At 34.2% G+C, this 23,131-nt stretch overlaps 2 protein-coding genes across 4 annotated transcripts in view; one reads left to right on the forward strand and one right to left on the reverse strand.

Moving 5' to 3' along the window:
- LOC107758890 (sorting nexin-8-like) overlaps positions 1-1,882 on the forward strand; it is an 8,166-nt gene extending 6,284 nt beyond the window's left edge. Inside the window, exons 11-12 of the mRNA XM_016576724.1 lie at positions 1,191-1,340; positions 1,435-1,882. Of these exons, the coding sequence (XP_016432210.1) occupies positions 1,191-1,340; positions 1,435-1,572 (288 nt within the window). The 3' untranslated portion in view covers positions 1,573-1,882. The remainder of the gene's footprint in view (positions 1-1,190; positions 1,341-1,434) is intronic.
- A 3,405-nt stretch (positions 1,883-5,287) lies between these two features.
- The window catches only part of LOC107758889 (G protein-coupled receptor kinase 4-like), a 30,884-nt gene continuing 13,040 nt past the window's right edge, over positions 5,288-23,131 (reverse strand). Inside the window, exons 2-16 of one of the 3 annotated variants that reach the window (XM_016576723.1) lie at positions 22,329-22,424; positions 20,194-20,306; positions 19,306-19,383; positions 19,018-19,118; positions 17,255-17,347; positions 16,921-16,984; positions 16,473-16,554; positions 11,539-11,623; positions 10,508-10,545; positions 10,051-10,140; positions 9,758-9,966; positions 8,469-8,606; positions 8,212-8,349; positions 7,295-7,475; positions 5,288-5,932 (exon numbers count right to left, since the gene is read on the reverse strand). In XM_016576723.1, the coding sequence (XP_016432209.1) occupies positions 7,296-7,475; positions 8,212-8,349; positions 8,469-8,606; positions 9,758-9,966; positions 10,051-10,140; positions 10,508-10,545; positions 11,539-11,623; positions 16,473-16,554; positions 16,921-16,984; positions 17,255-17,347; positions 19,018-19,118; positions 19,306-19,383; positions 20,194-20,306; positions 22,329-22,424 (1,505 nt within the window). In that variant the 3' untranslated portion in view covers positions 5,288-5,932; position 7,295. Of the gene's footprint in view, positions 5,933-7,294; positions 7,476-8,211; positions 8,350-8,468; positions 8,607-9,757; positions 9,967-10,050; positions 10,141-10,507; positions 10,546-11,538; positions 11,730-16,413; positions 16,555-16,920; positions 16,985-17,254; positions 17,348-19,017; positions 19,119-19,305; positions 19,384-20,193; positions 20,307-22,328; positions 22,425-23,131 lie in introns of all 3 variants that reach the window. The other 2 variants (XM_016576722.1, XM_016576721.1) reach the window with 2 other exon arrangements.

Consider the following 23,131-nt stretch of genomic DNA (forward strand, 5'->3'; position numbering starts at 1 on the left):
TTTTAAAGTGCCCCTATTATGGGTAATGAAAGGTTCATATTTTGGTTTTATGAGTCCCCAACAACAGGTCAAAAATCACTTTCGTTGTCTTATAATATGCATTTATTTTTACCTTATTTGCTCAACGACTCCCAAACAATTCGATCAACGATTCATTTTCCCAAACCCCTCCTTTGCGTGACGCTAATATACGGTGATTGGTCCGATTTGGTCTCAATTCCATTGCAGCGTGCCTGTAACGCCTGATAAAGCAGTGTTGCTTTGTGTAGACATTACCGGGGAAACCGCTATTTTTACCGCTTCTAAAGCTGCATCTAGTGGCAAAGAATGAATTTGCATTTTCGTTCAAAGGACTTTGATTCAGACCAACAAGTGGGTGGGCAATATGCTAATGTTTCATGTTGACGTCAACATGAAACGGCTTGGGATTCGTTTTAAAAACGACTCGTTTCAATGATTCAGAGTCGACTCTTTCTTTTGAGAAACAATAACTTTATACACGGTGCACTTTCAGATTTAAAACTTTGCAGGATATTTTCATTCACTTAGAGCTGTGTTACACACTGCATGAAAGGTAATTTTCAAAAATCCATAATAGGGGGACTTTAAAAACGTGAGAGGCAGGGCAGTTTAATAAAAAACGCAATGTTTTGGGAGTGTGGGAATAATTACACTGAAAAAAGACTTTATCACTCATTTGATTTGAATAGTCTACAAAAATTCAGAATGACACAATCGTTAATTAATTTAACAATTGTTAATTCATTTATCTCTTACCTTTTAACCAATAAACATGAGATAAATTAAGCAATGGCACACAAGCTGTTGTTCCAAATATAGCTGAATTCCCTTATATTCAAACAGCACGATTGCGAGTGTGATGTTGCTCTTATACAAACATTGACTAACTTACAATTTAGATACAAATTTTCCAGTTACTTTGTCCAGTTCTGCTCTGCCAAAGGGAAGAATTAAAACGAAGTAGAATCAACTGTTCAGCGTCGAGTACACACAGTAGTAGTGGCCTTTTGTTCTCGAATGAATCGTGTTGAACGAATCGGTTCAATGAATGATTCCATTGTGGCGAAAGGCGCCACCTGCTGGCGTAACAATGTAACCTGCAGAAAGCGTCACTGAAAAATCCTTATCATTGACAGGTGAACTGAATATTATTCTATGTCTTCCTACAGCAAGAGAACACGATTATCACAATGGAGATGAGGCGATATTTCTCCCTTTTGTGTCTGCATCAAGAAACCCAGCTGGTCTTCACCTATCTGCCACTTGTGACTTCAATACTGGGGACATTTGTCCACTCACAAATACAAGGGCACAAAGAGGTGCGTTTCTAATAATACACCAACTCTATTAATACTTCAGCTGACCATTTTAGCACTATTTACACTGTGGGAATTGTGTAATTTCATTCCTCAGATGGGTGATGTGTGGGGTGACCTTCATCCTAAACTGAAGGATCTATTTGAGAGTGCTAATGAAGCATCCTCTCGCTCTTCTTCTCAAAAACACACATCCAGAGGACAGAAGACCTGTGCCATCATTGGCCCTGCATAACCAGGACAGCAAATGTGAGGGAAATTCACAGCCTTTTCTCAGTACCCAATAACTCTGTGTACTGCTTCATGCCATGTGTTTTCCTTTCTCTTGACTGTACATGCTTTAACACCTTTCTTCATGACTTTTCCACAGTGGCCTCAAAACATATTTGAACATACAAAGCACAACTAAACATTTCATTAGATACAAAATTTAAAACTGTATGCTGATAAATGATGCAACTAACTGCATTTTTGTTAACCATTTTTGCACATACTTTTAATCAGGATTATTGTAGTTAACTAAAACAAAACAAACATTTTCTTTATCTGAAATAAAATAAATTTGAACTGAAACAGAATAAAATATATAAAAAATAAATTTGAAAAACGTAACCTTATTTTATTTCAGCTACAACATTTCTCAATTTCACTTAGTTTTACTTGATTTACTAAAATAGCTAATAAAATAAAATAAAATAAAAAAAACTATACAGACATCTTTAAAATTGCACCAGTTGGCATGCAACTTAAAAAAAAATAGTTCACCCAAAAATGAAAATTTGCTGAAAATTTACTCACCCTCAGGCCATCCAAGATGTAGATGAGTTTGTTTCTTCATCAGAACAGATTTAGGATTACATCACTTGCTCACCAATGGATCCACTGCAGTGAATGGGTGCCGTCAGAATAAGAGTTTAAACTGCTGATAAAAACATCACAATAATTCACAAGTAATCCACACGACTATCAACAAGTCTATTCATTGGTTGAGCCACTACAAAAGTACTTTTAATTCATTTCAAATTTATTTTTTTTCCAAGTTAAATTATTTTAATTATCATTATATAGAATAATTGAATCAAAGATGTGATCACAGAGGAGAAAACAGTTAAAAGGCAGTGTAATCTTCAAAAATACAAGGATTAAAAACAAACTTTCTTGTGAGTTTTTATTGAGAATGAAAAGTACATTTTAATGGCCATATGTCAACTCATAATTTTATTGTCAACCAAAGTGAGTGCTCTTCCTCTTGTAAAACCATGGATACAGTAGAACATGCACACATATGGGAATAACAGAAGAGGAGTTTAAGTTCACAGCTTTGCAAAAGGGACCATAAAGATCCTCATAAAGAGAGAAACACATATGTGACCCTGGACCACAAAACCAGTCTTAAGTCGCTGGGGTATATTTGTAGCAATAGCCAAAAAAACATTGTATGGGTCAAAATTATAGATTTTTCTTTTATGCCAAAAATCATTAGGAAATTAAGTAAAGATCATGTTCTGTGAAGATATTTTGTAAATTTCCTACCATAAATATATCAAAACTTAATTTTTGATTAGTAATATGCATTGCTAAGAACTTCATTTGGACAACTTTAAAGGCGATTTTCACAGTATTTTGATTTTTTTGCATTCTCAGATTCCAGATTTTCAAATAGTTGTATCTCGGCCAAATATTGTCCTATCCTATTGTCCTAAAAATTGACCCTCAAGACTGGTTTTGTGGTCCAGGGTCACATATGGGTGATGGAGCAGACAAAGGTAAAACAATGCTTCCTATTTGAGCTTTACTGCTAGTGCTGCAGTATGTCGTAGCCCCGCCCCAGACTCACACCATTGGTTGGGATTCTCCTACAAACAAAGCAGTGTTTTGATCGAGCCAGAGATGGAATCAAAGTACAAATGGTTTATTTTGTCTCTGCATATTATGTTGGGCTAGGAGAGAGAATTTTAAGATAAAAATGACACATTTCTGCTTTAAAGAACTGCATCAAAATAAAATGTCCTATATAAAGGCATTCCAGGTGGAATACTAGGAATACAGGCCTTGTTGTCATTTCTACACATTTAGCAATGATCAATTTGAGACTAATTCCCATCTCTGAATGGAAGCATCACCTCTGTCCTGATTAAAATAATGGTATAAAAATTCACACAAAAGCTGAACAAATTAATAAACACAACGTAACATAAAATGAGCATGTGCATGATAAACAGATTGCACAGTTCTGACATGGTGCACGGTCATTAATTACATTATAATTATCATTAACAGATCAATCAATACTCCATTTGGAATATTAACTGAACATATGACACCTAAGGCAAAATCAACAGCTCATTTAAGAGCCGTCATGTGAGCAAATTTAAAGATTAAGCTTATTTAGGTAGTAAAGATTCCTGATGGCACTAAAGGTAACCATAAGAGCAGAGGCAGAAAACTGAACTGAATGTGGTGGATATTAGCAAACAGTCAACAAAATTGATTAATTGGACTATTGGTGTCAGTCCATAACTATGGCCACCAAAAAAGTTTTATTATTAGTATTCCCTTTGCGTCAGGTCCAAAATCTATCAACAGCCTTGTTAAAGGATAACAAACATTTTCTATTTTATGTGAAAATCATTAAAGGAATAGCGGATTTGTTTTTTACAAACATGCAGTTTTTTTGCTTCACAAGATGTTAATTGTTGGACTGGAGATTACTTGTGGATTATTGTGATGTAATCACCCATTCACTGCAGAGGATTCATTGGTGAGCAAGTGATGTAATGCTAAATTTATCCAAATCTGTTATGACTAAGAAACAAACTTCTCTTCATTTTGGTGAGTAAATGTTCAGCAAATTTTCATTTTTGGGTGAACTATTCCTCTAAATCAATTATTTATGTATATATCCACATTACATCAGCCATCCTGCTGCAGTCTAGATATCGGCACTGGTATCAGCCACTGTAAACTGTCTATCAGTCGACAATTGCGCAATACGTCCGATTGTTTCCCTGTCATCTCTGAAAGATATGTTGAGGTATTTAACATAGTTTCGAAGAACAAATGTGTGTGTTTATGCACATGACCAAAACGGGTATTAGTCACCTGACACACAGAGATCCAAGATGTAGGGATTACTAATTTCATGCACCGCTGCATGAACTGCATGGAAGCTATGTGGAAATGGTCATGACTAGCAACAGCATGATATATTGATCAGGCTAATTAATTGTCCGATATTTGGTCATTTTGAGGCTATTGGCACTAGCTACTGGCACTCCAATTACAATTAACATAAATGTTAACGCTTCCTTCTGTCAGTACAAAAACCCACCGACAGCTTTGTCAATGGACAGTTTCGGTTTTAAAAACATAAATTATACAGTGAAGGTCAAGTCTGAGGCCACACTGAAAATTTGGGATTCTACATGTAATTTCAACCTAGAAATAAACAGAATGCTTTAGAATAATAAAAACTTTTAAAGGTGACATATCATGAAAATCGGACTTTTCCAGGTTTTAAGTGCTATAATCAGGTTCCCGGTGCATCTACCAACCAAGGAAACATGAAAAAGATTAACCCAGTAACATTGTTTTGGGAAGCCTTTTTCTGCAAGCATCTGAGAAAACGAGCGGGTCTGATTTCGCTCCCTTGGTGACGTGGCAAAGGGATCTCATTATAATATTACCGCCCCTTAATCTGTAAGTTTACAAAATAAAACAATATTATTGGAGCACATTTGACAAGAAAATACTTTTTCAGTCTTTCTACTTCAAAATGTCATGTTTAATTCTATGTTACTCACTCTTTCTTTGTAATGAATTGTGAAATTTACTAGTAATTTTAAGTTAAATATTTAAGTTACTTAATTTTACAACAATTTTAGTGTAGGTTATTAATTAACTAAGCAAATTTGGTTTGACATAGATAAACCAAATACTTTGACATTCTGATAATTGTACTGAATTAGAATTATATAAAACAGAAGTATTTTGCTTGGTGTTGTCAGACTTTTGGACCCCACTGTATACTTCGGCTATACAGTTTTTGTCAGCATTTGACCATCAGCCATCAACCCATTTCGGTTGAGCACTAGAAATGATAATGATGAATAGATCATTTGTACTGCTTTCTTTATGTTGATTTATCTTACCCCACTGTACAAAACAAGTGCACCAAATCTGTCCAGCCAAACAATCTAACATACAAACAAAGGCAGTGCTAAGAGGAGGTTAGCATTACAAAATAAAAGTGAGTGCTTATATTGTGCTTAAAAATAAATACACATTTCATATTCAGTACAGATGAAAAATAATAACAATAAAAACATTATATATGCATTCAAGTGGTATTTCTATGGCTTTTTGTACAATACAACCTTTAGTGAAAATATACATCTACACATAATTCAAGTACAAATGTACAAAATTCTTTAAACTCATACCCTTTTCTTTAATTATGATACAGTTTAATACAGTTCATAAATACAGTTGAACATTCATACGTTTAGTATTCTGATTGGCAGCTGATGGGAAGTGGGAGTGGTTTAAAGTCAAGTTGGCTCCTCCTCCTCACTGTTGGCACTCCTAAAACAAACCTGGAAATGATGAAGAGCACAGTGACAACTTATTAAATGCACTGAAATTTATACACACTAACATGGCAAACATTAGTGTTTCTGATGACTAAAAGTGCGGTCACATTAGGGAAATGATAAGGCAAAAAATGTCCATTGTATGTTGTCAATAGTGTAGCAATGAATGTAGCACCGCTCACACAGACATCAATTTCAAACCAAGCCGCTTTCTGTTGATCAATACGGCAAATCCACATGACTGGGGACCAGTTACATAAACATAGCCACAATGTTAAGACCGTGTCTTAAGAACTAGTTAGACCAACTAACAGTTAGCCAAGAAGTAATTAGTCTTATGATTCAGATTGGGCCAATCTACGGTTTTGTAATTGACTTAAAAAAGTTATGACCAGTCTTTAAGAAAACAAATTAGATGACTACATTTTTAAGACTAGTCTAAGCAGTTTATGCAACCGGTCCCATATTGAACATTGATTGATGAACTAAACATAAAATGATGAACTAAATTATTGGGGGACCAATATACATATATGCTGTCTTGAAGAACCATAACATGGTAAAACATGTATTTTTTAAGCCCACGATTGCTTTAAATTTTCTCTGCTATATTTTAAACTGGAGATGAAACAATTGGTAATGAATGAAAGCTTTTTAATCTCAGTGCAAACCTACACAGTTAAAGTATGAACTGGAATCAGCTGTCATTTAACCAACAAAACTTTGCTATAAGTGGTAAACCAAAAAAATTCCGACGTCAAACTGACTAGTCATCAGTCCTGAGGTCTGCATTACTTTGGTTAGGGTTAGTCAGAATAAACCTAAATTAAAGGCTCAGTTTGTAACAGTGTTGTAGAGGTTTGTCCCCATCACCACATAAACACACACACACACACACACACACAGACTGAAAGAAATAGGCTCCATTTATATTGCAAGGCTTAAATTCAACATGAAATCAAAATTCTTTTTTGTTGAATATCTTGTTTTACTCGTAATACATAACATTACGGAAGCAAAATAGGTTGCAAACTTTATTTCATGTTGACTTTAACAGAGTACGCTTGTCTGTTTACATTTCATGGCACAGATAGAAATAAGAAGTCTGGCCATGCAGAGACTGTTTTACCATTCAAGTTCATAAAAGGCAAACAAAGATATATTGGCAATAAAACCAAAAGGTGGGAAGGTCTGTTTGGAAAGAGCCAGAAAATACCTCAAGCCCCACCCCCTCTGACCACGAGAAGTCTGGCCATGCAGAGACTGTTTTACCATTCAAGTTCATAAAAGGCAAACAAAGATATATTGGCAATAAAACCAAAAGATGAAGGTGGGAAGGTCTGTTTGGAAAGAGCCAGAAAATACCTCAAGCCCCACCCCCTCTGACCACGGCAGGCGGCACGGTAGCACTTGCCTCTCGGTGGAATAAACGATAGAAGAATCCTCGCTTGGGTGCTGGATTTGGCTTGTTCACATCCAGATCAGAACACAGTGCTCCATCCATCTCGAACACATTAATCTCTTTAAAGCACTCCATCTCAATCATCTGAAATACACACACACACACACACATATACACAACTGTACAGTGCACAATCCATGCAAGTCCTCCATTTCACATCATGGCCACATCACCATCTAGAATTATCAATCATTTAATCTATCATGAATTTCTAAGTGAAAGTTTTATTGCTCAGAAGTTACTCTTTTATTGATTTATTGGAGCTGTCTCTCTTTTAACTTTGTCTCAGATGTTTATCCCAAAAATCCTTAGAATACATAAATAAATGACACGATTGTTGACACACTGCAAGAGCACAGAGCTATAAAATTAAATTGATCTAAATTGACAGTAAAGACAGTTATAATGTTAGATTTTTATTTTAAATAAATACTGTTCTTTTTCTTTTCATCAAATAATCCTAAAATATATACGGGCATATGCAAATGTTGGGGGGGTAACTATTAATGATCCCGACTGTAACGTCACAGTCGGTGTTATGTTCTGATTCGCCTATTTTTCAGTGGTCTTTTGCATGCACGAGATTTACAAGAGAAGGAGGAAACAATGGTGTCTGAGGCTCACGGTATGTCATTTCCATGTACAGAACTGTTATTATTCAACTATGCCAAGGTAAATACAGTTTTCCATTCTATGGCACCTTTAAATAAATGCAGCCTTGGTGAGCAAAAAAGACTTCTTTCAAAAATACTAACAAATTTTGCCAACCCTTACAGAAGTATGGACATGTTACTGTCCTGAAGTGACCAGAGTGTAGTACCTCATTTTGCCATGGGATGGAGACACTTCCGGTTACAAACTTGTGATAGAAGTCATCGTCAGTTGGGTCCAGGTTTACACCTTTGACTGTAGAAAACTGCTCAATGTCCAGAACATCCTTGCAGTACACCGCACGTGGCTAAAAAAAACCCCCATTGAATACGATAAGCATCCACTTGGAAAATCCTACATGATTAGTCCAATAGGAGTTTTTTAATCAAGCAGATAAAAACCAATAAATGCCAATGAATAACTCACATCAGGACAAAACGGTGGGTCTAGCATGTTGGCCTCCAATCGCTTAAAGTTGATGTTGCGTAAAATAGGATGCAGTTTGACTTCAGCTGCTCCAATTCCTTGACACCCCAGCCGCTCCTTTGGATCTTTACATAACAACTGTGGAGCCCAGAAAAAGAGAGGGAAAATGCTGTCAGAGAGTGAAAGAAGTGAGGCTAACATAGAAGAGGAGAAATCCCAGTGGAAGTGAAAGTGACCCTGAGGTCACAGTGTTCCATGACACCATGAGAGAGGACTAAACAACACTCCTCCACAACTACACAGTGACTCTTTCCCATGTAGAAAATATTACATATTATAGCCAACATTCAATATTTCAACTTAATTCTGAGTTTCCATGATAGAGAAAAAGAACATCTTTAAAAAATGTAGTGTAAAAACATTTGACAAGTTCTTAAACATCTACAACTTTGCATTTATGTTGCTCTCGAAAAACTTACAGCACTTTCAATAAAAGTTTAAATTTAATGACTCCAAAAAAGGTAATGTGGTGAAGTGTTGAAATAAAGCTGAAGTAAAACCATACATTTTAGATGAAAAAATGCTGCCTTGGCAAACTGAAATAAAATAAGTACAAGTTAAAGTACTAAAATGACTAAAACTGAAATGAAAATAAATAAATAGAAATGTTTAAAATGACTAAAACTTAAATTGAAAACATAACTGAAAATATAAAAATAAAAGGTTATTTAAAATATTAATACATTTAAACATATACATAAATAATACTAAAATAACACTGACGTGGTATATCAAGTTAACGAACATTTTCCCTGTGCCTTAAATGCATGGGAATGTACACATTTTAATCATTATTTTAAAAATGTTTTTAAAATATATTTTTCAAGGTAAAAAGATAATTTTTGTTTACAAATATCATGAATTATTGAATAAATATTCTGCTTATATCCACATTACTTTGATTTACCGTTCAAACTTTTCCCAAATATTAATATAATATTTTAACATAACTACTTAATTTTTCCTGATAAAAAAAATTATAATACAAATAATTAATGCCCCCCAAAAATATATATATATGTTAATTTTAACAGAAATTAAAAATATGTTAATCTTAGAGAAGACTGTATTGTATTTATTAATTGATTTTTTCATGTATATTTGAATAAATGAATACATTCAGACAAAAAAAAAAAAAAGCATTATATGTTTTCATCTCATAAATATGATCATTTCGACATGACTTTGCAATAGCACAAAAAAACTAACAAAAAGCATTAGGTCTGCACCTGTCGGCAGATGTCTTTAGCATCTTCAGAGAACTTTTCAGTGTATTCCTCCTTGTCCTCACATACACGGCGGTCCACCTCCTCTCTCTTCACGCGCTCTTTCCGCCGACGGAAAGGAGACTGACCCTGAATCATTTCGTATATTAGGCAGCCCAAACCCCACCAGTCGGGACTGAAGGTGTAGCTCTCATTCTGAATGACCTCTGGTGCTAAAAACACATAGAGAGACGAATGAGGTCAAACACTCTAGGACAAGTACTGCTGAAGAGATACGGAATGCGTTTGGCTCTTACCCATGTATCCCACCGTGCCAACGCGCCCTCGTATCGTCTCACCCTCTGGAATTTGGACGGCCAGTCCCAGATCAGAAATACGGATGTGCCCTGGAGAACAGCATCTCATTAAAACCTGCAGTATTATCATTACTAACATGCCCAAACATGACATGCTTCAAAATTGCACAGGGATAAAGAATGTTACCCTTAGAGGGTAATGATCTGATTACAGAAGTTTAACAGGGAAAACTAGATGTTTACATTTTATGAAGAAAATCTAGTAGTGTTTAAAAGAGACCAGCCTGCCACAATGCAACGGTGTTCTGGGTGAATTCCAAGGCATTGCTATTTGGTTGCTAGGGTGTTCTGGGTAGTTGCTATGTTGTTGCAGTCCACCCCCAAGTGCAGATATGTGTAAATAAGCTAAAAAAAAAAAAAAGGCTGTAAAATGCATTGGTGAATAAAAATGGCTTACCACAGTCATCTAGGAGAATATTTTCAGGTTTCAAGTCTCTGCAAAAACAGAGAAAACATTCATATTTCATAGCTGAATTCTAATAACTATAGTTAACTTATTTGTTATTGTATTCACTACCATTCAAAAGTTTGGGGTTTTGATCAAAAAAGAAAAAGAAAAAGAATATCCTTACAATTTAAAATAACTGTTTTCTATTTTAATATATTATCAAATGTAATTTATTCCTGTGATGGTAAAGGTGAATTCTCAGCATCATTACTCGAGTCTTCAGTGTCACATGATCTTACAAAATATGCTGATTTGGTGCTCAAAAATATTCTTATTATTATCAATATTGAATACAGTTTTGCTGCTTAATATTTTTTGTGGAAACCATGATACTTTTTTTCAGGATTCTTTGATGGATAAAAAGTTGGATAAAAAGTACAAAATCTTTTGTAATATTAGAAGTGTCTTCACTGTCACTTTTGATCAATTGAATGCATCCTTTCTGACTAATTGTTCATTTCTTTAAAAAATAAAGATGCCAAGAATTTGAACAGTATTGTAACACATGGAGTAAATCCGAACAGTTAACCAAGTAACTTGACAGAAGATGATATAATAATCCTGCTCTATTACTAGCACTGCTGTGATCATGTAATTCCATACAAACTGTCTCCTGAATCTGCCTGCGGCCAAAATGGGGGGGAAAAAATCTACATTTGTTTATATTCATTTTGCATAGAGTATGAAGCCTGCCAGTATAGATGGAAAGTAAAGCCTTACATTCAAAAATATACTTAAAAATGTAAATATATTCAAATCACACAGCCAAACATTGCTATGCCTGCCACAATTCAGTATCTTCAAAATTTGCAATAATCCTCATGCAAAACACAAAGAAATAAAGTCCAACTGAGTTACCACTAAACAGAATCTGTGGACCTTTTTTCATTTATATCCTGGAAAACTTGTGGAAAATCTGCAGAACGTGCAATGCACGTAAACATGGTAAAATGTGAGTGTGTTGAGATTACTAAACGCACCTGTAAACGATCCTCTCGCGATGCAGATCCTCTAAGCCACAGCAGATCTCTGCTGCGTAAAAGATGGCCCGTTGTTCATCAAAACCTGAGTTTCCCATGTTATAGATATGAAACTTCAGGTCACCACCATTCATTATAGTCAACACCAAACATAGAGCGTCCTTAGTCTCATATGCATATGCCAAACTAACCTAGGGAGGAAAAAGAGAGAAAAAGAGGTGCATTGTTATCTATTCATGAAGAAAGGATACATGAAACTGTGTGGTACATGTGAAACAGTCAAATGTGGCTCATGAGAATGTTTGTTCAGGTGTGAACACTTTCACATAAATCATCTGGATGACCAGCACCTGTAATATACAGAAACACATTTTAAAACTCCACAGGGTTATGTACGGTGGATGAGAAGTGCAAAGCAAATCACAATTCTGAAAACAAAATAACAAATTACAAACGCAAATGCAAGTCTAAAAAACAAAATAACAATTCAGAAAGCACAACAACAATTCAGAAAACATTATAACAAGTCAGAAAACACAATGACAAATTCGAAAACAAAATAACAAGTCAGAAAACACAAAGACAAATCCGAAAACAAATTAACAAATCAGAAAACACAACGACAAATCCGAAAACAAAATAACAAGTCACTTGCATTTGCATTTGTAATTTGTTATTTTGTTTTCAGAATTGTGATTTGCTTTGCACTTCTCAGCCACCGTAGTTATGCCTGGAGAAACAGACTAAACTATACAGTCCAAAATGGACACACAGGAAAAGTACTGTATATGATTTTAGCCATTACAGCATCTCCATTACTGTTTTACTTTAGGATTTTTTTTTTTTTTTTACAGGCATGGGGTCTCAGAGATTGAAAGTAAACCTAGATTTGTACATTTTCTGAACAAAAAGTAGTGGATGACCATGCAAAACCTGCTACCGCAATGTTAGGGTGGTGGTTTTCAGGGTTGCTAAGGTGTTTTGTGAAGTTTAAATTGTAATAATATTTCACAATATTTCTGTTTATACTGAATTGTGATCAAATAACTAAGTTTCATATTTAGGATTCAGTATTTAGAAAAACCTTAAGTTGCAGTAATGATGGTGATGTTTGACTTAGCAAGCCAGTCCAGAAAGGCTACATCATCCAGTATGCAGTGTATTATCATTTTAGACCAGCATATCCTCTGTGATCTGCTGAGTGACGTGTGAGGAGAACCACTGCAGAAGCTCAAAACCGCTGTGTTAAGGAGGGGTTCTTACCCTTTAGCGGTTACACCCAACATTGTGGGTGGTTAGGTTTCAGAAGTAGACAGATGTGGGAAAGGGCTGTGAACTCACACAAGAAGCTGATGTAACTGTGGGAACCTGCAGCTCAAGAAGACCATGAGGACTATCAAAGGACCCTTCACATCATTATGTGAAACATAACGCCAATGGGAGCCAATATGAGTGCTTACAAACTACATTTGTAAAGCAATCTAGTCATTTATCATGTCATGCCGGTTTTAAAATGTAAACAAATAAATGACTCCTCAATGTATTATATATATTTGGGGTCAACAAGGTTTGTTTTTTAAAGACATTAATAATTTTATTCACAAAGGATGCATTAAATTGATTACAAGTGGCAGTAAAGACATTTGTAATGTTGCAAAAAAGTTCTATTTCAAATAAATGCTGTCCTTTTGAATTTTCTATTCATCACAGAATCCTGAAAAAAAATTGTAGCATGGTTTCAACAAAAATATTAAGCAGCACAAATGTTTTCAACTTAGATAATAATAAGAAATGTTTCTTGGGCAACAAATTTGCATAATAGAATGATTTCTGAAGGATCATGTGACACTGAAGACTGGAGTAATGATGCTGATAATTCAGCTTCGCCATCACAAGAATAAATTACATAAAAAAATTATAATAGAAAACAGTTATTTAAAATTGTTAGATTTTTTCACAATATTACAGTTTTACTGTATTTTGTCATGAAAAAAATGCAGCCTTAATGAGCATAAGAGACTTCTTTCAAAAGCAATGAAAAAAATCTTACCAACCCCAAACATAACATTTAAACCCTGAGCAATATAAATATAGATAGATATAGATATACATAATAAATAGATCAGATAACTTGCTGCTTAAAGTTTACAAATTAATGGTAGGATGACGACAAAGTCATAGAAACACTGAAGAGGGCCCAAGCTGTTTCCCATCTCTTATTAGTCACGGCATTATGTCACTTTATATTGTTAGAGTTTACTTGTCATCCCTAACTTTTAAACATGAGGCTGTTTATACATACTGAATGAACTGGGGCTGGAGTGTGAGTGTGAGTATGTGTGGGATTAGGGTTTAGAGCTCTTGACTCCGCTCTCTAACGCTGCTGTTGGTCAGTGTTGCTAGGCAACAGAGATGTTCTCATTTGTGAAGTAGTCTATGAGGAGCAATCGCTCCTGCCTGTAGCATGAATGTGCACAAAGACACACACACACACACACATGCATGCTCTTGCACACAGACACACATACACACGTTGTCTTTCTTTTAAATTTAGATGCACGTTAAATACCTAAAAGACATTTGCACACAGCTGCAAAGCTAAGCACAACTCACCTGTATGTGTATGTGGCTGTGTGTGTCTGTGTGTTAGTGTGTGGGTGGGTTGACAGAGGCTCAGGTGCTCTACGGCTGTAGTGGAATGAATCAGAGGCCGACATTACACTGCAGGCACTGTGTGCTATGTCTGTACATATGTTCGGCTGGCTGGCTGGTCTCTTTTAAAATCCATTGTTTTTGAGGTCCTAGAATGTTTACTGTGTGACCAAATTTCAAAAGATAATGTAAAAAGATTGGAGCAATGGCTGCTGAAAATGTAGCTTTACCATCACAGGAATACATGACATTTTAAAATATATTAAAATAGAAAGCTTATTTAAATGTAATCAAATTTAATATGTAATAAATAATTTTGTTTTTTATCAAATGCTATGTCTGCACACATTTTTGTCTGGCTGTTCTCTTTTAAAAAACACGGTGTGTTTAGCCAAAAAAAAGATAATTTTCTACAATACTTCATGTCATTCTAAAGTAATTTTCTTTCAACCGTGGAACACAAAAGGAAAAACTTGTCCTGACCACTTTTCTCTATTCAGTAAATGTGTATGGGTATTGGGGCTCCAATAATGACCCAAAAAAACATTATAAAAATCCTCCATATGACCTGTGCACTATATTAATAGTTCTCTGAAGCTATATAATACCTTTGTGTAAAGAATAAACCAAAATGTGAATCGTTATTCATTGAACATTTTTGTTTACATGCATTCAAGTTTAATAACAAGAACAAATTGTTAACTAAACCAAAACTATTTAAAACATTTTTGGTAATTGAAATAAGCCTGAAATACTGTAAAATAAAATATGAATATTAGGTGAAAAACTTACATTTAAAAACTAACTTAAATTAGTTTTAATACTAAAATTATTCAAATTAAAACTGAAATAAAAATAAATAGAAATATTTTAAAAAGTAATAAAAATGACAAAGCACACAAAATTACTAAAACTTAAAATTAAAGTGAAAACTGAAAATAGAAAAAAATAAAAGCTAATTCAAAATATAAAAAAATACTATAATAGCTTATAAACACTATTAAAATAAGTGTTCCATGAAAGAAAGTATAGGAAAAAGAGAAATCACACTGAAAATCACGTTTGGAACAAAATGAGGATGAGAAAATTATAAGGCAAAGTATCAGTCCTTCTTAGGTACAGATTGTTGTACATTCTTTCTTTCTTTTTTCAAATTTTCCAAATACTATTCTACTTCGAATCAGCTCAAACTGATACGGTAAACCTGACGACATTATTAACTGCCTTTATAATTGCTTTGGAAGCTGAAGCTCTCGATTATGGTAAGGGGCGTTACATTTCCGACACACGCTTGAAAGGTTCAGCCAATCACAATGCACTGGGTCAGCTGGCCAATCAGAGCACGCTGGGGCTTTGTAGAAGGAGGGGCTTTGTAGAAATCGACGCGTTTTAGGAAGACTGGGTATAGAGGAGCAGCAATAATGAACAGTATGTGAAAAATAATGTGTTTTTTGAACATTAACGCATGCTGACATATTATATTTTGTTCATTCAATACACAAAATAATGATCTTTGAAAATAGCATTATATGATCCCTTTAAATGGAGAAATTTAATGGGAAAAGCAATTCAATAACCCATGCTTTTGGAAAAGTAGGTGGGCAATGTTGAAATCTATTCAAAGGGTAAATGAGAACCATAGAGTGGAAGAGTATCCTTTGATTCCTCTTTTTTTGGAACAAAAACAAACAAACAAACTTGAAATAGAACATTCTGTAAAACTGTACTATTGAAAATAATGGCAGGAACATATGAACAAATCAGGAATGTGTTTCCACTCAAAGTGTGTTGTTGTGACTATTTCAAGGACTGCTCAGTGATATATGATTTGTAAGAATATCTGTTTACCATGAGAATAGTTTAAATTCCTCTTTTTACACTGCAAATATTAAATGAATTTGTATGGTTGATATTTAGGATCACAGCCAAATAGCTGCATCTCTCTGTGATTTAGCTAGTCAGGAGGTAAATGATTCAATCTGTAGGAATTCGTTGTGAACTACTACTCTGGACTAGATTTTTCCCAACTACCCATGATAAATGCATATGAAATTGATATTTAGAACATTTTTCCTCTGTTGAGAACCTCATGGAAACTGAATCACAGAGAGTGTGAGTCAAACGTTTATTGCACAAATAATACGGACAAGACCAGCATGCAACTGAGACCATCAAGTTAAGATAAAAGTAAAAAATGAGGAATAAAAAGAAAGTAGTACTTACTACAAAACTACTGTTAACTTTTTCTAAAATGCGTTTTTCATTTAATGCCATTGCTTCACCTTTTCTTTTCTTCACCCGTTTCTTCTCCAGCTTTTTACAGGCGTACATCTTACCAGTGGCACGAACCTGGCAGGCACAAACCTGGTGGAAAGAATGAAGAAGGCACAGAATAAGAAATGCATTTTAATGACCTTTTTTGCCGTCCACTAAGTATTATTATTTTAATGTTATTTCTCTAAAGTTTTATTCATTTCTATATGTGTAACACTTTTTCAATTAGAAAAAAAACAACTGTGCACCTTTAAATATGCCTGCTGTGTGACAATTAAATAGGTCATAAAAACTACACTCATAATCATTACAATTGTTTAAATTAGTTTAAGATGATTTTGAAATATATGACATGGTTTTTATATATTTTACTTATGACATGATTTGTATATATTCTGACATAATATGTCATGTCAAATCCTCAAATAATGATCTGATAGTAATGAAACTACCCACCTCACCAAATCCGCCCTTGCCCAATACCCTGTAGTGTCTAAAAGTGTTTTTGGTTACTGGATGCCTGCAAATGAAATACAGTTCGAGTCAATTCACTGCACAAAAAATCAATCATTTCAGAAATAGAATATAAGGCCATTTCTTTAACTACGCTTTGCAACTAACGGTTATTTTAATTAAAACTAACAGATTTCTTTTTGTTGTATGAAGGTCGTGTTAAAACTTGGAAACACTATCTTGTAGATTTTATTGCTAAAATATGAAAATCCATCATAAAAAGTGAAATCCATCAAAAAAAACAAAAAACAGAAAAGCCAATAGAGATGCTACTTACCTCTCCAACCACTTACACTGAAGAAAACGGGAAAAATACATTGTCTCCTGATATGCTGAGAATGGCTCTCCACTTAAATATTCACAAACTATCCTGAAAAAAAAGAGAAGGAATGCTTGAGAAATGCCATGGTACATGAATACGGTAATTATACAGTATATATCAAAATACCCAATAGCCTCTGTTACCATCACTGTACCATATTAATGCCATAATACTTATAGCTAAAAGCTATTTATACAAACCACTTAGACCTTGATGTTTTGAAAACTAAAAATGTAAAAATGAAAAATGTAATTAAGTTTGTAGCATCTCCACTTGTTGGTAGCAACTCTTCAAAACCTGAATGATGATATGTACAAGTGTGACTGCAGACGAGTCTCATGCATCTGATGCCATCTTACCCTCTAATGAAACACATGCAAATACACAAACATACACTTCAACAAACACTGTGCCCATAGAGATTTAACAGGAAGGGTTAAAGTACTCCACCTCACCCCCTCTCAAACAGAAAGGAAGCTTAAACTAAACAGAACTCAAAGATTGACCGAGGCAAAACACAAACACATAAAACTGTTTAGATTCAAAGTCACGTGTTTACATTACTCAGACAAACAGTACGACTACAGCGAATGGTTCGTTCTATAACCGTAAGTCTTCACACTAATACCAGTAAAAAAAACACAAACTGAGATCCTCAAACATTTCACCACAAAAAGAGCTGGATAAACCAGTGATTCCACTTCAGCCTTGACAATCCAAACACACTGTGAACTTAATAATTAGCATGTGTTAACACACAGACCAGCCTACAGCATAGGAATAGTTCAACCAAAAAATAAATGTCTGGCATTATTTACTTACCCTCATAACGTTTATTCTTTTTTGAAACTATATATATATATTTTTTTTTTTTTTTGAGAATAATTAGTACACTGTTTTGAATATAATTGAAGTGAATGTGGACTGAAGCTCTCAAGCTCCAAAATGACAAAAAAAATAAACATGAAAGAGCCATTGCATGCTGTATCTTCTGAAATCATACAATAGCTTTGTGTAACAAACAGACCAAAATTTAAGTTGTTATTCAGTAACAGGTTAAGAATTTTTTTTTAAAGAAATTAATACTTTTATACAGCAGGATGTACTAAACTGATCAAAAGCGACATTTATTTGACAATTATAATGTTGCGAAATTTCTGTCTGATTTCTATTTCAAAATAATGCTGTTCTTTTGCACTTTCTATTCATCAAGGAATATCTGAAAAAAAAAAAGTATGGCATGGTTTCCACAAAAATATTAAGCAGCACAACTGTTTTCAACACTGATAATAATAAAAAAAAAAATTATTGAGCACTAAATCAGCATATTAGAATGATTTCTGAAGGATCATGTGACTGGAGTAATGATGCTGAAAATTCAGCTTTGCCATCACAGAAATAAATTACTAATAAAATATATTCAAATAGAAAACACTTATTTTAAATTATAACATCTATTTTACAATATTACTGTTTTTACTGTATTTTTGATGAAATAAACGCAGCCTTGGTGAGCATAAGAGACTTCTTTCAGAAACATTAGAAAAATTTCACCGACCCCAAATTATGGAACGGTAGTGTAATATTGAAGCAAAGTTGGGAAAGTATCTTGGAGATTAGCTTTCCCCCCAAAAGTTGTAGTATAGATGTATTAGGTGTTGACTACAGTAGATGGCTGGCAAATGAACTGACTTGCCTTTAAATTACATTGTTATTACCTGGTACATTCCTGGAACAGCTCTTTACAGGGACTCTGTTCCAGTTTCTGCCTGCATTCCCCAACCACATCCTGAGCGATCTCTGGTAGATGAGCTGCCGACTACATGAGGAAGACAGTATGGGAAGGAGGGAGAGAAAACAGGAAGAACGGTTGATAGAGTGCAATTCAAAAAAAGAGAGAAGTTTAAAGTTCAGTCATTATTTCAGCAATTCTTTCAATAGACACATGCATGCAGGAGAGTGTGAGAACAGGTGTGTACAAGCAAAATATTGAATTAAATATTTACCCCATTATTAAAATATGTGTCTAAAATATTTAAAGCGACGTCTCTTCTCTTCTCATCCGGAGCCAATTGATATATTGCCTAAACAAACACACACACACACAAACAAATAATGCTGAAATGACCAATGAAATTGCAGTATTTGCTGAATGGTTAAACTACAGTCAGTACAAACTTTTAAAGGGGTCATATGATGCTGCTAAAAAGAACATTATTTTGTGTATTTGGTGTAATGAAATGTGTTTATGCGGTTTAAAGTTAAAAAAACACATTCTTTTCCACATACTGTACATACTGTACATTCCTCTATGCCCCGCCTTTTCGCATCATATGACCCCTTTAAAATAAAGGTTCTTCATTGACATCTTTGATTCCATGAAGAACCTTTAACATTCACAGAACCTCTCAGTTGCACAAAAGGTTATTTATAGTGCAAAAAGGTTCTTTAGATGATTCAAATGTTCTTTCAAAGAAAAACAGTTCTTTTAAGGAAAGGAAAATTTCCAAAATATTCTCCCTCAATTAGTTTTTTTTTTTTTTTTTTTCACAAACTGTTATTCTTGACCATTAAAATTAGCTTTTTCACTGTAGCAATTACAGCTATGGCTTTTGACTACATATAGTACATTTAGAAGGTTCTTTTGAAGGTTTCATTTGACTGTCATTCCACTGAAAGGTTCTTTGAGGAACCCAAAATGGTTCTTCTATAGCATCACTGCAAAAACACCCTTTTGGAAGCTTTATTTTTTTAAAGTGTGCACAAAATGTGTATTCCATTAGAGTGAAGGTGAGAATGGTTCTATATGTATGTCAGTCTGTGAGAAAAATACAAAGAGAGAGAGGTTAAAGAGAGGTGCAGACTATGTGTATGTTTGTGCAGAGATTTCATACCACAGCATCCAGGAACTCTATGCACCACCGTAATTTGGGCTGAGTGTCACAGAACTGCCGAAATAACTGACGACCAATTGGTTGCTTCTCACAAAGGCTAGTGTAATCCCTCTCTGAGAGTGATAAACAAGAGAGACAGAGAGAAAGAGGGTTAAAACTGTCAGTTTCATATGATTTTTCTCATCTATAATCTTTAATAGGGTCATATTATTAAATATTAAAATGACCCTTTGAAAAGAACTCATTGTATTATGAAAATGTACTGAAACTTTCACAAATCAAATGCTTTTTCCCAGTGCAATGTGGGCATTTATTGAAGCCATGTTGGGGAATTAGTTGAAGAATTTAATATCAATAGAGTGCATTAGTGCCCACCCGCTTTTTCAGCAGTATTGGTTTACGGTATTTTCCCATTCAGGTGAATCAAACATTACAATCTTTGATTTGAAGCAAAAACTTTTTGGAAAATCAGACAAAAAGACTGTGTGTGTACTTGACAACTTTCACGAGGCAAAGAACGACAATCCCATGAAGCAGTGCTAATGTGACAATGAATGTAGGAGAGTAAGAGAACAGGTGTTTTTACTTTCAAAACCGGAATGCTGCACTCGATTTATCAGATTGTGTCAAAATTATGACATTGTTTTATGATTTTTATCATTAGATACAGTCGAGAAGAAGTTATGTTAGATAACAATTTCTCAACATTTCTAATAGATCTCAAATCAAAACATGAAATTTGTGCCTTAATTTAGAAATAAAGTCACCTGACACAAAATTGTACCGCGTTCATGGAATGTGCCAGAGAGGGTGGAAAATCATGACAAACATAATTCAGACTGACTAACATTTTTGTGGACTTTTGGGAAATAATAAAATGCTTTAAATGTATGATATGACCCCTTTAATAAAATATTTCCTCCATACACATACAAAGTGCAAAACTCAGCATACAGCCACGACACTAAATCACAGTGATGGTGAGCAGAGCTCAAGCTGAGCCCTTGTGCTGCAACCCTACGGGCCTGGTGGATTCTGGGCCAAGAGGAAACGGCCTCAGCCGGGACTTCCTCACTGAGCCAAGGTCTACAGCTGCCTGACGTAAACACACACACACCTGCCCACACACCAGAATACATTTTTAACTGACAGCAACATTCTAAACAATATAAACCCTTTAATGAGGAATACACTAGTAAGTATGCTTTGTTTAGTGAACCACAAAATAAACCAATTCTTTTAAGGAACCAAATTAAAATAATTATTTTAATATGTACTCCTTTTAAGGTGAACTAGGTTTCACAAGAACAAAAAAAAAAAAGATTTTTTTTGTGAAATTAGTTAATTATGGGTGAAAAATGCGGTATGATAGTATCTGCAACTAATTATTTAGTCCTTAATTTAATGGAATCAATTCACTGATTGTTATTTAAATCGGGGGTGAATTAACAGAATTTTTGGCCAACAACAACAGATAGTTTTAATGGCTGATAATGCTAATATTATAAATCTGAAATATCCTTTTTTAAAAATGTATTTAAGTTCAAGATCCTCAAGTTGATGTAGGTCAATCTACAAAAAAAAAAAAAAGTTTGTCTATATACAAACACGAGCAAATTGGTATTTTTAATATCTTGAAACTATGGCTGTCAATTTAGTGCAATTAATAAAAATAAAACATGAAATGCGATTTAAAAAATGCAATTAGTCATGCCCCCTGACCCGTATCTAAAATCTGTTCAGAGGAATTTTCCTACCATCAAAGCAATTCAAGCTTGAAGTACCATGTTTTTGTGAGTCCAGATGCAATGTGCTTATAGGCCGGTGTGAGGCTTCAGTGATATGGAAATAAAACAAACAATATTTTGCCTTCTGAAAAAAGGTTTTGTGATGTCTATTCAATGACATTAGGCCACAAAAATGTAGCCTAATTTCTTTGAATTATCTTCATTTGGGAAATCATCAATTATCTTTTCTTACTGAATATTGATATATGCAGTTAATTGTGATTATTTTAATTAAACAGGCATATTATGCAAATAATTTGAATTTACTGATTGATGACCCTACCTAATACAAATATTCCGCCAAAGCTCATTTATGAATGATTTCTCTTTTTCATACATTCATCTTACCGACAGTGCGTCTAAGTTCCTCACACAGACTGATATGAGGCAGCTTGAGCATCTCCTTCCATTTCTTGCTCCGCCCATTCCTCTTCCCCCCTCCACCTATGAGAGAGAGAGAGAAATTGAGAAACTATCAAGATGAACTCAATGCAAATTACAATACCATCAAACTCTGATGCTTAAAACACATAGACACAGTATTTTTGCAGTTGACTTATTCCACACAAGTGTACATCCATGTACACAGGCTTTGCTTTATTGACAATCAGTGAGTGAACAGAAACAAAAACGAAATACTTTGCAATATATTTTATATAAAATATCATGCAAAATATCCTTGTCATATTTTTATGTATGTATGTATATGTATATATATATATATGTATATATATATATATATATATATACACACACACACATACATACAAACATACTTCAGATTTTTTCTGATTAATGAATCAATCAAACATTCTTCCAAACAATCAAACAAACATTCTTCCCAAATGTACAGTGCCTTTAGAAAGATCATGACAACTGGCAAAGTTGTACGATAATTTGAAATAGGGGTGGGTGATATGGCTTAACATCATATCACAATTATTATTTTTTTTCAGGAAAATCACGATTCACGATTTTATCACGATTCTTTGTCATGTTGGTTTTACTATTTTGCAAGTTGTCTGAGCAGTACTGCCAAACTAATTTCCCTATTTTAAAAGCAAAGCCTTATATAAAATAAAAAAAGAATGGCAGACATTTAGGCCAAAGTGGGCAAAGACAAAAATCTTTGTCATTATTTTATCTTTGTT

The sequence above is a fragment of the Sinocyclocheilus rhinocerous genome, unplaced genomic scaffold (assembly GCF_001515625.1).
Source record: "Sinocyclocheilus rhinocerous isolate Xijiao unplaced genomic scaffold, SAMN03320098_v1.1 scaffold1435, whole genome shotgun sequence".
Lineage (NCBI taxonomy): Eukaryota > Metazoa > Chordata > Actinopteri > Cypriniformes > Cyprinidae > Sinocyclocheilus > Sinocyclocheilus rhinocerous.